At 43.8% G+C, this 15,262-nt stretch overlaps 1 protein-coding gene across 3 annotated transcripts in view; it reads left to right on the top strand.

Moving 5' to 3' along the window:
• MYO1E (myosin IE) overlaps nt 1–15,262 on the top strand; it is a 150,441-nt gene that overhangs the window by 60,890 nt on the left and 74,289 nt on the right. For all 3 annotated transcript variants that reach the window (XM_042853860.2, XM_005284961.5, XM_042853859.2), the window contains exons 2-4: nt 5,811–5,954; nt 9,016–9,105; nt 10,040–10,134. In XM_042853860.2, coding sequence (XP_042709794.2) covers nt 5,811–5,954; nt 9,016–9,105; nt 10,040–10,134 — 329 coding nt within the window. The remainder of the gene's footprint in view (nt 1–5,810; nt 5,955–9,015; nt 9,106–10,039; nt 10,135–15,262) is intronic.

Genomic DNA, 15,262 nt, shown 5'->3' with positions numbered 1-15,262 from the left:
GCTGGTCCCGTGGCTTCGGCGGCAATTCGGCAGCGGGTACGCCGAAGCCGCGGCACCGGCGGACCTCCCGCAGGCATGTCGCCAAATCTGCGTTACCAGCGGACCTCCCGCAGGTGCGCCACCGAAAGCCGCCTGACTGCCGTGCTTGGGGCGGCAAAATACATAGAGCCACCCCTGACTCCAAACATTGGTTTTAGAGCAGAGGTTCTCAAACTAGAGCTACCGCTTGTTCAGGAAAAGCCCCTGGCGGGCCGGGCTGGTTTGTTTACCTGCCACGTCCGCAGGTTCGGCCGATTGCAGCTCCCACTGGCAGTGGTTCACTGTTCCAGGCCAATGGGGGCTGCAGGAAGGGCGGCCAGCATGTCCCTCGGCCCACGCCGCTTCCTGCAGCCCCCATTGGCCTGGAGCGGCGAACCACTGCCAGTGGGAGCCGCAATCGGCCGAACTTGCGGATGCGGCAGGTAAACAAACCGGCCCGGCCCGCCAGCAACTTTCCCTGAACAAGTGGCGGCCCTAGTTTGAGAACCACTGTTTTAGAGAACATCAACCGAGTTGCTGAGGGACCCCTGGCATTCTGACCCACTGGGGCTCTCTTCCAGCCTGTGTTTTTGAGAACTCAGTGCAGGCTGAGGTTTGTTTAAATCTGCCAAGCTCCTCTTTTTACAGCTACTTAGGCTTGTGGGCTTTGTCTTCACTGACAATGTTATCTCGCTGTAAAATCCTAAGGGGAGACAAAGCATTTGTAGTGTTTACTGCAAGATAGCTAGGTGAGGTCATACCCATACCCACATCATGGTTCTTGACTTTGTCAAGTTTACCTCTCTAAAACTGATGTGCCTTGTCTTCGCTAACTTAGGCCTTGGCTACACTTGCAGATGTACAGCACTGTGAGTTAAACCTGACTTCGTGCAGCTGAGAAGGAAAAGCGCTGCAGTCTGTCCACACTGACAGCTGCCCAGCGCACTGTCGTGGCCATTTGCGGCAATTGCAGTGCTATTGGGAGCGGTACATTATGGGCAGCTATCCCACAGAGCACCTTTTCCCATTCTGGCGCCGTGGGTTGTGGGAAGGGGGCGTGGGTGCGGGGGGATTCTGGGTCCTGTCCCAATGCCCCGTGATGCATCGCTTCGCATCCCAGAAATCCCTTTGTTTCCGTCCACCTTTGGTGCCATCTTTCAGCGGTTTCTGTGCAGCGCGATCTGTCTGCGGGAAATAGAGTCCGAACTGCTGAGGCGTATGCTGACGTGTCTTGCCAGCACGTCACGTTTAGCTGTCGAACTATTCCTTAAGATCCAAAGTGAGAGTGAGGGTGAGGAGTCAGACGATGCTATCGAGCCGCGTAACGCGTACGACACGAAATTGCTTGTGGCATTCACGGACATGCTCAGCACCGTGGAACGCCGCTTTTGGGCTCGGGAAACAAGCACCGAGTGGTGGGATCACATCGTCATGGAAGTCTGGGATGACGAGCAGTGGCTGCAGAACTTTCGGATGAGAAAAGCCACTTTCATGGGACTGTGTGAGGAGCTCACCCCCACCCTGTGGCGCAAGGACACGAGATTGAGAGCTGCCCTGCCAGTGGAGAAGTGGGTGGCTATTGCAATCTGGAAGCTGGCAACTCCAGACAGCTACCGGTCAGTCGCAAGCCAGTTTGGAGTGGGAAAGTCGACCGTTGGAATCGTGTTGATGCAAGTTTGCAAGGCCATTAATCGCATTCTACTCAGAAGAACCGTGACGCTGGGTAACATGCAGGAAATAGTGGATAGCTTTGCACAAATGGGGTTCCCTAACTGTGGAGGGGCGATAGATGGGACGCACATTCCTATTCTGGCACCACCGCACCTAGGATCCGAGTACGTTAATCGGAAGGGGTATTTCTCTATGGTTCTCCAGGCGCTTGTGGATCACCGTGGGCGTTTCATTGACATTAACACAGGCTGGCCCGGAAAGGTGCATGACGCACGCATCTTTCGGAACACTTGGCTGTTCAGGAAGATGCAGGCCGGGACTTTTTTCCCAGAGCGGAAGATCACGGTAGGGGAAGTTGAAATGCCCATTGTGATCCTTGGAGATCCCGCTTACCTGTTAATGCTGTGGCTCATGAAACCCTACAGAGGGAGCCTTGACAGCAGCAAGGAATGGTTCAAATACAGGCTGAGCCGGTGCCGAATGACTGTGGAGTGTGCCTTTGGCCGTTTAAAGGGCCGCTGGTGATCTCTGTAGGGGAAGCTGGACTTGGCCGAAAACAGCATCCCCGCGGTTATATCCGCGTGCTGTGCCCTCCATAATATTTGTGAAGGGAAGGGTGAAAGCTTCACTCAGGCATGGACCTCTGAGGTTCAACACCTGAAGGCTGAATTTGCACAGCCAGAGAGCAGGGCTATTACAGGGGCCTAGCGTGGGGCTGCAAGGATTAGGGATGCCTTGAGGGAGCAATCTGAGGCTGAAAACCAGCAGTGATATCTGGTGCCCTGCACAGGAGTGAAGTGCAGTAGTTCCAATCTTTAGGAATCAGTGTCTGCTTAGCAGCCAAGCAGACTTGCAGTGCCTGTTTATTTCCTGGGCTAAGGAGTCTTTGGCTTTGAAAACAATCTTTATTATTGCATAAAGTAAAAGAATCCATTTATTGAAAAGAAACAAGGGAGTGGAGTGGGGAACAGTACAATCACAGATTTGTGTATGTCCTGTCTGGTGTGCTGTGCAGTGAGTGCTGCACTTCAGGACAGCTATACTGCATGGTGATGGGGGTTGAGTGCAGAGGGTAAGAGTCGTGGTTTTCAGGGCTGGGTGGTGAAGATACTGGTGTTGGAGGCAGCAGGTAGCGTTCTCTCTCCCTCCAGTCCTGTGCTTTCTCATTCTCTTTAATAGATTGCCGCATCACTTCTTGCAGCATGTCTTCTTTGCTTTTTCGCGGTCCCTTCCTGAGCAGGCGATAAGAGGGACGGCTGAAATCTCAAGGTTGATGCAGCTGTATAGGCAAAATGCAACATTTAACAGAGACAGCATTGATTATACAGACAGAGTAATGATTCCCCCCGCACTTAAGGAGTAGAAAACACACAGGGTCTACACAATAGCATAATTTTCCCGTCCGAAACAGAGCACACATATCCCACAGGAGCCTCAAAATGGTGAGTAAGGGGGACTGATTGTTTCAGGGCTGCACTGTCCTCTGGGTTTCTGTGCGTTGGGGAGAGCCAACAGCTTCAGGGGGCACCTACACTGAACACTGTCCCAACATTTTCCACAGGAGTTCGTCCTGGACGATATCTCGCTGCTGAGGGTGACCTGGGAAACAAGGGAGGGTCTTCTACTGCAATGCGGCTTCTGCCCTGGCCCATATGCAACTTGCCTGTGTGGAGCAATGGTCCCCCCCGCCCCTTGCGGCACAGTGGTGCGGACACATTAGCCTGGCTGGGACAAGGACCACGGTGGCTCTCCCGATAAACCTGCGCAAGCGCATTGCACACGTTCTGGATAAGAGATTCGAGGAGATTACCGAGGCCGATTACCGCGATGTGATAAACCACATCAATACACTATTCCGCATCTAGGCATGCATGCTTAACCCTCCCCTCCCAAAGAGCCCGCACCAAAAAAATTCCTTCCCGAAAAAAAACCCCGCTTACCAGGAACCTGCTCTTCTGTTTGTCCTCCACCAAGTACCGGCCGCTGCGACTGGCTACCTTCCTCCTGGCTCGAGAAGAGCTCCTGGCTGCATGGCTCCAGGGATTTCGGGGTGTCTCCATCCGGCCCACCACCATCACTCCCGTTTTCCTCCTCCTCCCCCCCCCGACACCGGCTCTGAAGTGTCCATGGTGGTGCTCGGAGTGGAGGTGGGGTTAACCCCAAGTATCACCTCCAGCTCTTTGTAGAATCAGCAGGTCGCGGGGGGAGCACCTGAGCGGCCGTTTGCATCGCGGGCTTTGCAGTAGGCACTCCACAGCTCCTTCACTTTAATCCTGCACTGCAGGGCATCCCCGGTCATGGCCCCTTTCCATCATGTCCTTTGATACCTTCCTGAAGGTATCGTAATTCCTACGGCTGGAGCGCAGCTGGGACTGTACAGCTTCCTCCCCCAAACACTGATGAGGTCCAGCAACTCGCCATTGCTCCATGCTAGGGCTCGCTTGGCGCGTGGAGGCATGGTCACCTGGAAAGATTCGCTGATAGCACTCCACGCCACGCCGGGCTGAGCAAACGGGGATTTTTAAAATTCCCGGGGAATGTAAAAGGTTGGTCACATGGTTGGTTACCTGAGGCCAGGGCAGTAGAGTTTGAACTGATGACCAGAGTGGCTAGAACAGGCATTGTGGGATACTGCCGAATAATTCTGGAGGCCATTCACAGCGCATTGGGCGGCCACACTGGCGCCGCAGCGCTGCAGCGGCAGCGCAATACCCACTATTCCTCTCGGAGAGGTGGAGTACATGCAGCGCTGCAACCACGGAGATACAGCGCAGCAAATGCCTTGCCAGTGTGGACGGGGAGTGAGTTACAGTGCTGGGGGAGCCTTTACAGCGCTGTAACTCGCAAGCGTAGCCAAGGCCTTAGCTAACTCAGTGGCTCACAAACTCGTATTGGTTCACATACCACCCAGTGGCAGATTTAGAGTTAGTGGGGCCCTGTGCACAGCTTCATTCCCCCCCACTCCGCCGGGGACCCAGCCAAGAAAAAGAACATTCTCACTTATTTCCCCTGCTGTTTTTCATTCTTTTTTTCTTCATCCTCCTCCTATATTATAAGTAAAAGGAAGTAAATGAAAATAAAGTGAGGCACCTTGATTGTTTTTGTAGTCTTTTTTTTTTCCCCCACAGACCACTTAAAAATTGCTGAGGGTCTCAGCAGACCACTTAATGATCTTTCCAAATGTTGTTTGTACCGTTAGCTAACTATTGTAAAGTGCTTTGGATAAGAGCGCTTTATAAAAAAAAATGTAATAACCTTTTCTCGGTCCACCTGAATGGAGTTGTTGGACCACAGTTTGAGAACTTATGGTCTAGATGAAAGCCTGCATTTGCATTATGCTAACATAAAAAATGTGTAAAAATAAAAATGATAGATGATGCATGAAGGGAAAAATAAAAGTTAACTTCCTCTGAAGAAACATATTCAATTTGAAAAACAATATATTTATTCAGATAGCTTTTTTTCCTACACTTTTTCTTTACAAAATCGTCAATTAAGTCATCATAAGTAATATTTTGTAAAGAAGCACTTTCAATTGTCAATATTGCTGAACTTGTCAAATGTTCCTGGCTCATTGTATTACACCATAAAATGTCACCCAATAATTTCTGCTTCAAATTCATAACTTCTGTTTGAGTTATAGTGTATTTATTTAGAAAAATATCCAGTCGTGACTTAAAGACTGCAAGTAATGGAGAATCCACCGTATCCCTAATTAGTCGTTCCAATGCTTAATTATTTTTTGAGCTTCCGTTTCCAATCATTGGATCTCATTATGCCTTTCTTTGCTAGATTAAAGAGCTGTGTATTATTGGAAATCTCTCCCCATGTAGGTTCTTGTAGACCAGGATCAAATCACCTCCTAATCTTCTCTTTGATAAACTAAATAGATTGATGAGTGACTGATACTTCAGTTGTTAACTGAAAATTTTGAAGTTAACATTAGTTGTGTGTAAAGAGATGCCTTTTTATTTGTCTCTGAGTCTAAGCAAGAGATGGGGGATGCTGTTTAATGTGAGAAAATAATTTGGGGATCAGCATATATGAATGAACTGACTCTTCAATTTTTAAAGCTAATGAGAAATCTGTATCTCTTCAATACATATTACATTATTTTACAGGGCAGCAAGGGGCACTACCGATATCACTGGCAGAGTCACAATGTCAAACACAGCGGAGTGGATGATATGGTCCTTCTCTCCAAAATCACAGAGGATTCCATAGTGGAGAATCTAAAGAAACGATATATGGATGATTACATCTTTGTATCCTTTATGGACATGTTTTTACTGGGGCAATGTGGGCTTGCTGCTATAGAGTATAAGACTAATTAATATATATTATATATATCTCCGTCCGTCCATCCATCCATCCATCCATGAAAGCAGATCACTGAAAGATGCTGAGCATTTTATATGAAAGTTCATGTGGGATTTAGCAAAATACTTTACACACTGAGCAAAAAGTTGCTGCCAGGAGATAGTACTCTTCCATTTAATAGCACAAAACACCTTTGTTCCTTTGGAGCTTTATCTCTCTTGGGTTATACTTGCGAAGTTTTTAGTCCTGTGTTTTGCACTGCTGAAAGCATGTCTGATACTTCATTTTCTCCCTATAAAAATGTGGCGTTTGTATTAAAATTATCTGTCTAACAAAGTGGTATTATTAAGTGTTTTTCAGAAGAATTCATGGTTAAATCAGACATGTTAGATTTTAGATTCTTGTTGTAAATACTATTATTACTTTTTTATCCCTCTACAGTTTGTGCAGGCGTTTATTTATTTATTTTTAATCTAGAGATCAGCTCCTGAATTTTCAGTTGTTAATGTGTCCGTCTGTGCCACTTGGGGCAGAGATTACTGAATCTTTCCACTAAATGCTGACATAGTTTTTTATCAGAAAACAATCATTTCATATGTTTATACTGACATAATGAGTGTGTGGTTTTCCATATTGGTACCCTGGATGTTGTCATTCGTCTTTGAATTAAATCCAAAAATGTATGAGGGGAGCATTGCAAATTCACAATACAGAAATTATGTGCAGTGGCTTTTATTTCCTTGCTGGCTAACATGACATCATTTTGCAGCTATTATTCTGTAACAATAGATTCTTATGTAGGGCACTAAATGCTAATTCTATATTACACATGCACAGAGGAATTACTTCATCCATCTGTTAAATTCTCTGCAGTAAAACACTGCAGCTATGTAAGAGCGCACAGCGCAACTATATAACAATTGGGGAGAGGAAGTGAAGTACAGTAGATTCCACTTAATAGCAATCCTGATATTAGCAACTTCCAGTTAATGGCAATATATTGCCAGGAACTAATCCCATCTCATTAAACATAATTGTTACTAGGATTTGGATATTAGCAATAGCATGTGGCTTACCACCACCTCTTTTTGGAAGAAAGGCGCCACCTGCAGGCAGTTTGCAAGGCTGCTGCCCCAGAAGGAAGCGCTGGGATGTGCTGAGCATCCCCTACAGGCAGGTTTTTGGGGCTGCAACTAGAGAAGGAAGTGCTGAGACTTGCCTTCTCTGGCTGCAGCTGAATAAACCAGCCTGGGGCCAGCACTCAGCACTTCTCAGCACCCAGTGCTTCCTTCTGGGGCCACAGCCCTGCAAGGGACCACACAGGAGCTGTGGGGCTGTGAGGGGAGGCTGTGGGCCACACAGTAGCAGGGAGAGGGGCTGCAGCCCAGATGCTGGAGCTGCCCAGTAGCTCTCCCTGCACTCTCTGGGCTGCACCCGGCTGTGGGACTGTGCACAGGGAAGGAAGTGTTGGTACATGCTGAGCCCCAACTCCTGGAGAGTGCAGGGAGAGGTAGTATGTGGGCTCCCGCACCCCCACTCACCAGGGAAAGCCCCAGTATCTGGGCTGCAGCCCCCCACCCTGCTGCTACCCTGCTCTCAGGCAGGTTTGTAGGGCTGCAGCCAGGGAAGGCACATTCCAGTGCTTCCTTTCCTGGCTGTTGCCTCACAAACCTGCTTTCCGCTTATTAGCAACTGCAGATAATAGCAACTTTTTGCTGGCAACTGAGAGGTTGCTAATTAGCTGAATCTACGGAATTCCATATCCATGGAATCTGCAGGAGCATTTCAGGTATCAGAATGTAATTACCCAAAGCAGAATTTAACCAGGACACCAGAATAGCCTCCTAAATCTTTGAAAAAATTCATGGTATTTATAATGGCCAGAAATAGTCCGGGCTTCCATGTTATATCTCCTCCAGTAGCATGCTGCCCTATAAAAGTGGTTCTCAACCAGGGGTATGTGCACCCCAAGGGGCACCCAGAGGTCTTCCAGAGATGTACCAGACGGTACATCAACTCATCTAGATATTTGCCTGGTTTTACAACTGGCTACATAAAAAGCACTAGTGAAGTCAATACAAACTAAAATTTCATACAGACAATGACTTGTTTATACTCCTGTATATACTATACACTGAAATGTAAATCTAATATTTATATATCAATTGATTTATTTTATAATTATATGGTAAAAATGAGAAAATAAGCAATTTTTCAACAATAGTGTACTGTGACACTTTTGTATTTTTGTCTGATTTTGTAAGCAAGTAGTTTTTAAGTGAGGTGAAATTTTGGGGTACGCAAGACAAATCAGACTCCTGAAAGGGGTACAGTAGTCTGACTCTTGAGAGCCACTGCCCTACAACACCATTCTGGGGCGCTGCTTTCACAGTAACTTGCCTAGAACAGTGCCACCTACTGAATCACCAACACCACTTCCTGCAGCATCCTTAGTAAGTCTCTCATCAGAGAACTGACCCAACCTGAGAGTACGCTGCTTAACATCTGTACATCAGGTAGCTCCACTGAAGGTTACACCACTGAGAGTTCAGATGGTCCCTTTAAAATGCTGGTTTTTGTCATGTTCACAGCAGCTAGTCCTTCTCAAACTGTCAATAAGACACTACAGAAGAGGCTAAACAGTTCAAATATATCAGTTCCTTTTTTGTATTTTTACTGAAAGTATCTTTTTTTTTGTCCTCAGATACATGCTCCTAAGTTCCACACTTAACTTAAAAAAATTAAAATAAATATTTTCTGAATCATATGCGATATGTTTGTATTTGTAAGCCTCAGTAATATCATTCTTACTATTAAGGATTTTAGAAAGTTATTGTTATTTAACAGCATTGATGGGAAACCCAATTGTTTTTGTAAAGCTTTGTTTTATTGATAGATATTTATAGCTCAAAATATTATATACTACATCACCAGTAATAAGGTAATGCTTTACGAAATTATAGCCACTGAGGAAGTCTCATGAACCTTAACTGCTCTTGAATACAGACATATATTGGATCTGTGTTAATCTCCGTGAATCCTTTCAAACAGATGCCATACTTTGGAGAAAAGGAAATTGAAATGTACCAGGGAGCTGTAAGTAAAGTTTCCTATAAGATATTGCAGATATTCAATTGTATGTAAAGGTTCTTCTCTCTTTGTTTGGACTAATGTGAGTATATGTTGTCTGGTTTTGGTGGTGGTGGAACTTACTGGCCTAGAAGAACTTAATTTGAATGCAGCATCTAATTTTAATGAGATCCTGCTTTTTCTTTTCCTTCCATTTACATGTTGGATTCACTGAGACAGAGTTAAACTTGCAAAACAGATTCATTTATTGATTTAAGTTTGACCAAAATTAGTTTTCCGACAGCAGACAGTTCCCCTCTACAAGAGGAATTTTTCATTAGCTACCTACACCTTAGATCTCTAAAGCTGGACACCAAAACACAGAGGCACACAAAATTAGAGGCCAGTTTTGAAAATGGGCTGTAAGTATGGGGCAGAGGGAGGGCACTAGGACATAGGTAACTCAGTCTGCTGCACTGGAATCAGGCATGTCCATAGACTGAAAACTACATATACTATTCAGTCTGAATGGGCTCAGGGGTCCGATGTGGCCAATCAGCCTGAGGCTCTCTGCAGTGGTATAGCCTGTTTATTTTTTATCTTAAGGCCACTTCTGAAAGGGGCATAAATTATGTGAGTTTCTCTTGGACAAGTATGTATTTAAGTATTCTACATTTTTAAAATAGGGTATTTACATATCTCAGCCAGGACAAAAATTACGGTTGAGAGATCAATAACACATCTCAACAGTGACAATGATTATTGGTTTGCTTTCATGAAAAAGGCTCCTTAGAAAGAACTTGTGCTGATTTTAATATGTAACTGCTGAAGTCTGAGGCTCAATTTAAGATGCAAAATTTTCTGTCCTAGCAAGAAACTCTTCCATGCTAAATACTTATATTATTTTTTTCTGTGGTATTTAATGTTCTGTCTGAAATGTATTATATTCCCTCTCCCATAGGCTCAGTATGAAAATCCACCCCATATCTATGCTCTAGCGGACAACATGTACAGAAACATGATTATTGACAGAGAAAACCAGTGTGTCATTATCAGGTAAGAAACAGCTGTTCACCTATTAGAGCTGCTAGTTTAAAGCTTTCTCAGAAGAAAGGAGGATCTCATTTTATTGCTAGATTCCCTTAATTATATAGAATTATCCATTTGTGTGTGTGTTGTGGGGGATCTCAGATAATATTGATGATGTATTATTTATTTTGGAACTTTAGAACACTGGGAGCATTATGGAGCTTTCTAATTGGCCACAAGTGATGTTATAGCTATGTTTAATAATGCCCAGTAAATGTACAGGCCGAATGCTTTCCCTTATTTTTATATGTTAAAAATTCAATTTCAGAAAAGCAGCAAGATACTCAAGCAAGGAATTTTTGCATTTCTCATGTGGTTAAAGTCACTTGCTCTTTGACCTTGTGCCTTGTAACACCCCCACAAATATACTATAATCACCCACAAATAGGCCCCCTGTCACTTCTTACTGCAAAATTATAATACACTGTACACTCGCAGTCAACTGCATTCAAGCACAAATGCAATCTTCCAGCACGTCGTCTGGTAAAAGAGGTTGAGTCTTGTAAATTCTTTGAGGGCATTACCATGCTTCTTTTTCTCTTACATCAATTTTATATTAGTAGTATTAATACAAATCTTTTGTGTCACTGAAAATAGACTATTTCAGGATTTTTCGGATCCTCATTTTTGTTTTATAATGTTACCTTCGTTTGTAGCTTAACAAAAAGAACCCTTCCCCTCCTCAATGGCTCTGGAGAACGCATATGAAAGGGACATGGTTACAAATGAACGGTTAAAAACTGGCTTTTCATAATTTCCCAATCAGCTCTATTCAGGACTTCCTTTCTACTTCATTCCCACAGGGGTTTTGCTATATATGAGGTCATTGTTAGTGGGTTCTACTGTATGTGAGGTTGCTACTCTGGTGTCACCTTTTAAAGCTGCCCTGAACCTTACTTAGTTTGTTATAAAGTCATCACTAAATCAAACAGTATGTCTATAACTTCCGGTCTGAACCAAAAAAGTATTTGGAATGACTTCTCAGCTATGCCCAGGAAGTCTTCCACTGTCCCTGTCCCCACCTTAGTTTAGATCAGCAGAAAGATATTTTAAATTTGTAACAGCCCCCAAAGAGCCATCTGGCTTGTGGGGATAACCAGAGAGTTCAGTCTACTCTGGCCACCCCTCCTATGCCAGGGGCTTTCAGGGGTGGCAAAGAGCTAGCTGTGTCAGCCAACATTTCCTCAGACCAAGGAAACTTACAGGCACCTGGGAAACTTTTTGGCCTCTTTGTGTCACTGGAGTGTTGCAAAGGAGCCGGAGCAGGGGCCAGGATCTGAGTCTTTGTATCTGAAGGTGTTCCTCATACAAGGTTTTCTGCCATCATATTGAAGGCCATAGTGTGAAAGCAGAGATCATCTTCATATGTGTCACAGATGAGCTGCACTTGAAAGCCTACCAGGAGGAGTCGTGTGAAAATTCTTCCTACTTGTGGAATTTCTTTTTGAGCTGTGACTCATAGTCCTGGCCAAGCTCCCAAGGGTGACATCCCACAATAGAAAAGTGTATGGGTGCTCCTAGTACCGGAAAACAGGAGCATGTAGCTTCTTGGAAATAATTGATTACACATGTGCTCAGCCTTCCCCCACTCCTCTGCCTTCTTTTTAGCAATACTAGAGTTATTTGGTCCCATTTCTATGTATGGTTTATAGTTGTTAGAAACAAGTAAATTTTGTTTTGCTTTGAGCTTTGGTCCTTCAAATCCAGAGCTTGGGGTAGTTCATATGCAGGTCCAATTGATCTGAATCCCCAAAATTTGAGGGTTCAGAGAAACAATTCTGGATTTGACCTCCATAAGGGCCAGGCTTTCAAACATGCCTAGCACCCAGAATATCAAGGCCTTTGGAAAATCTGGCCAGTTATTTAGGTGCCTTAATTGTGACAGCTGAGTTCCTCATACAAGGTTGTGGGTAATGAGCTCTTCTGAAAGTTTGGCCCATACTGTAAATAAAGGATGGTTTGCGGTCCCTGAGACGTGTGCACAGCCTCATCACACTCTTCCTGTGTTGTGCTTGATAAATTTGAAGGGTATAACAAGAAGGAAAGAAGAAAATCATTTTCATTGATATTATATACAAAATGTTCCTCTTCCTTGATGCATGTTTATTTTTCCTAAGATTATTTTTGTGAGATAAACACAGGAAAAGCAGGAGACTGCGTTTCCATATGCTTTTTATGTTGGTTTTTGATTTTGGGGACAACTGTGAATGGTTCATTGCTGGGTTGTTAGATTTGTCAAATCAAAGAATTCAGCTGGTCGTACGGTTCGTTTTAGTTCATTTTATATTTTTGTCCTCTTGATCAAATTCCATGTACATTGCTTTGGATTACTCAAAGATTCTTCTGATTATAACATCACAGCTCCTAATAGTTACATAGTTACAAGATGCAAAGCTGATCCACCTCTCATTCACCAGTCTGAATTTGGAGTGACTCTACTGAAGTCGATGAAGTTATATTGATGTAAAGGCACACCAGTCTCTTGCTCTGGCATTGCCAGAGAAATGCTTCTGTGGGTAGCCTATTAGTGAGCATTCTTAAAAGATATCCAAAATAGGTCCATCTCTTCTTCTGTACCACTTGTTATAGGTAGCTGTGCCCATTCTAGGACTTCTTTATTACTGATTACATCAGGACATTTTACTTTGAACATTCTCTGCAGACACCTGTAATGAAAGCTGTTCAGTTTGCATTGGATGGACTTACTATTTTCCAGGACTCTGCTCCATAGAAGAGGACACTTAGGACAGTGTTTCTAAAGATCTTAAGTTTGGTGGTTTTGTTAATCACATTGGACTTCCCTACTGTATTGAGTTTTTGAAATACAGCAGTTGCTTTACCTATTCTGGACTTTACATCAAACATGAAATCACCAGAATTGTGAATGATACTACCCACCTAAGTACATTTAGTAATGGTTTTCAAGGCTTTACCTTCCAAGTAGATAAAATCATTGGTAGGTAAATTAATTTTCATAACTTCATCTTTGATTTATTAATAATATCTAATGGCTTGGCAGAATTTGCAAGACCATTTGTCTTTTGCTGCATATCTTTAACTGATTTATTCATAAGACAGATGATGTCTGCAAAGCTTCCAGTCTATTAATGAAGTGTCCATTTCCATACGGACAGTCTGTCACATAACAAAGTCAATAGCAATGACAAACAAGATGGGGGACAAGATGCAACTTCGCCTGACGCTACTGTTAACATTAAACCAGTCCATTAGCTTCTGGTTTATCTTTACTGCACATTGAATGTTCTGATACAAATTTTTAATAATTTGAATGATTTTTGTTGTTTTATATTATCTGTCACAGTGATTCTCTATCTACATTGTGGAAATCCACAAAGCTTAGGACTACTGGGGGCGGCCATTCATTGCTTTGCTCTACAATATTACACAGGATGAAGAGCTGGTCTACACAAGATCAATTTGGCAAAAACCAACTTGTTTGTCTCTAAATCTGCTTAGGGTGATTGCATAGAAGACTTTCCCCTGGGACTGAAAGCGGCATAATCCCATGCCACTTGTTACAAAACTCAAATATCCTCTTCGGGAGAGTTTGATTATAATCCCTCTTTTCCATTCTTCTGTGGTGTATTCTTTCTCCCAGACCAAATTGAAGAGGCATAACAGGATTTTCATACTGTCCCTTCCACTTGCTTTAAGCAGTTCTGCAATTTGATCTTTACCTGGCAATGTATTGTTCTTTCGTCTTTCAGTAGCTGCTTTAAATTCATCCAGAGTAATTTCCTCACAGCAAACATCAAGCGCTTCCGTCTTCTCTACATTACTGAAGTTAAATGTTATTTTTGGTGAGAGTATACTAAGAATGCCATGGAAATGTTCTGCTCTGGTTTTCTTTTATTCATCTAAGGTAGTAAGAGTTTTCCCTTGTTTATCTTTTATTGGACCTTCCCTTCTGCAGCTAAAATCTCAAGCTATTCATTTACTGTTTTGAAAAAAAGGGTTCCCCTCTCCTTTCACTGATGCCATTTCTGCTTCCAGTGCCTGTCTATCGATATATGCTCTTTTATCCTTCCTGGCTGATAGAAGGGTGAGGCAGCCAGTTTCATCTAGTTAGAAAATACTGAGTCTTGTCATATATCTTTCAAGGGAGAGACAAGCCTGTTTTATTTGTGGAATAATTACCATGTGTGTTAAGAAAACTGTACATGTTTCTAATTATAGCTGAAGAACACTGCGCTATTATGAATGATTGTGAACAATGTAAACAATGAGGCTATTCAAGGGTTGGATTCTTCCTGGCCTGGATGCAGGTGCACAGTGTGTGTGTCCAGGTGGAAGGGGGAAGGGTGCAAGGAGCCTTCCTTAGCACCATTTGTGTGGCCCTCGTAGGTGCTAGGCAGAATCGCAGAGGCCCTGTGATCAGGAGAAACAGGGATTGCTCTATCCCTCTTTTCCCAGGGCTGTGCAGTGCTGTTTGGAGGAAAGAGGGCAGGAGGGGCAGAATGTCACAAAAACGTGGTTTGCATCTCCGTGAAAGGCAAGAATGACGTTGAACCAGCTGTTCACAAAGATATGTTTGCAATGGAATATTAATTTATAAACATGAGACAGTTCTCTATTGTCTGAGCCATGCAGATGATGGGCAAGTCCTTTACTCCGCTTGTCCATGGCAATTGAGTGGTTAAAGAGTTTGGATATTTGACAATTTTAGTTGCTACTGCATGCATCTGAAATTCACAAGAGGCAGCAGATCTGTCTGTGCACTTGTTCCCATATATGGAGGAGAGTGTGGTTTGAAGTGATTTGCCGTGTAGCCATAAAGGCCAAAATGTTATTCACATTAAGCGGTTTAGGCTTCAGCAGCGGTTTGACATTTCATTTCATTTCATTTCATTTCACTGAGTTTTGCTAAGGCATATGCATGGTGATTTATTTAAGTGCATATTATTGGATCTGGTTTCTGTATCCCACTCTAATAGCCTGCTGAGCTGTTCCTCCCCCCCCCCCCCGTCCCAAAGAAAAAAATGGCTGCCCTTCAATGGATACCTAAGAACTGCCAAAAAAACACAAAAACGATTCACTCGGCTGAGACTTGAACTATGAACGGTTGTCTGGAGAC

The sequence above is a fragment of the Chrysemys picta genome, chromosome 10 (genome assembly GCF_011386835.1).
Source record: "Chrysemys picta bellii isolate R12L10 chromosome 10, ASM1138683v2, whole genome shotgun sequence".
Taxonomy (NCBI): domain Eukaryota; kingdom Metazoa; phylum Chordata; order Testudines; family Emydidae; genus Chrysemys; species Chrysemys picta.
Note: the sequence above shows the minus strand (reverse complement) of the source record. Positions and strands in the feature narration are given on the sequence as shown.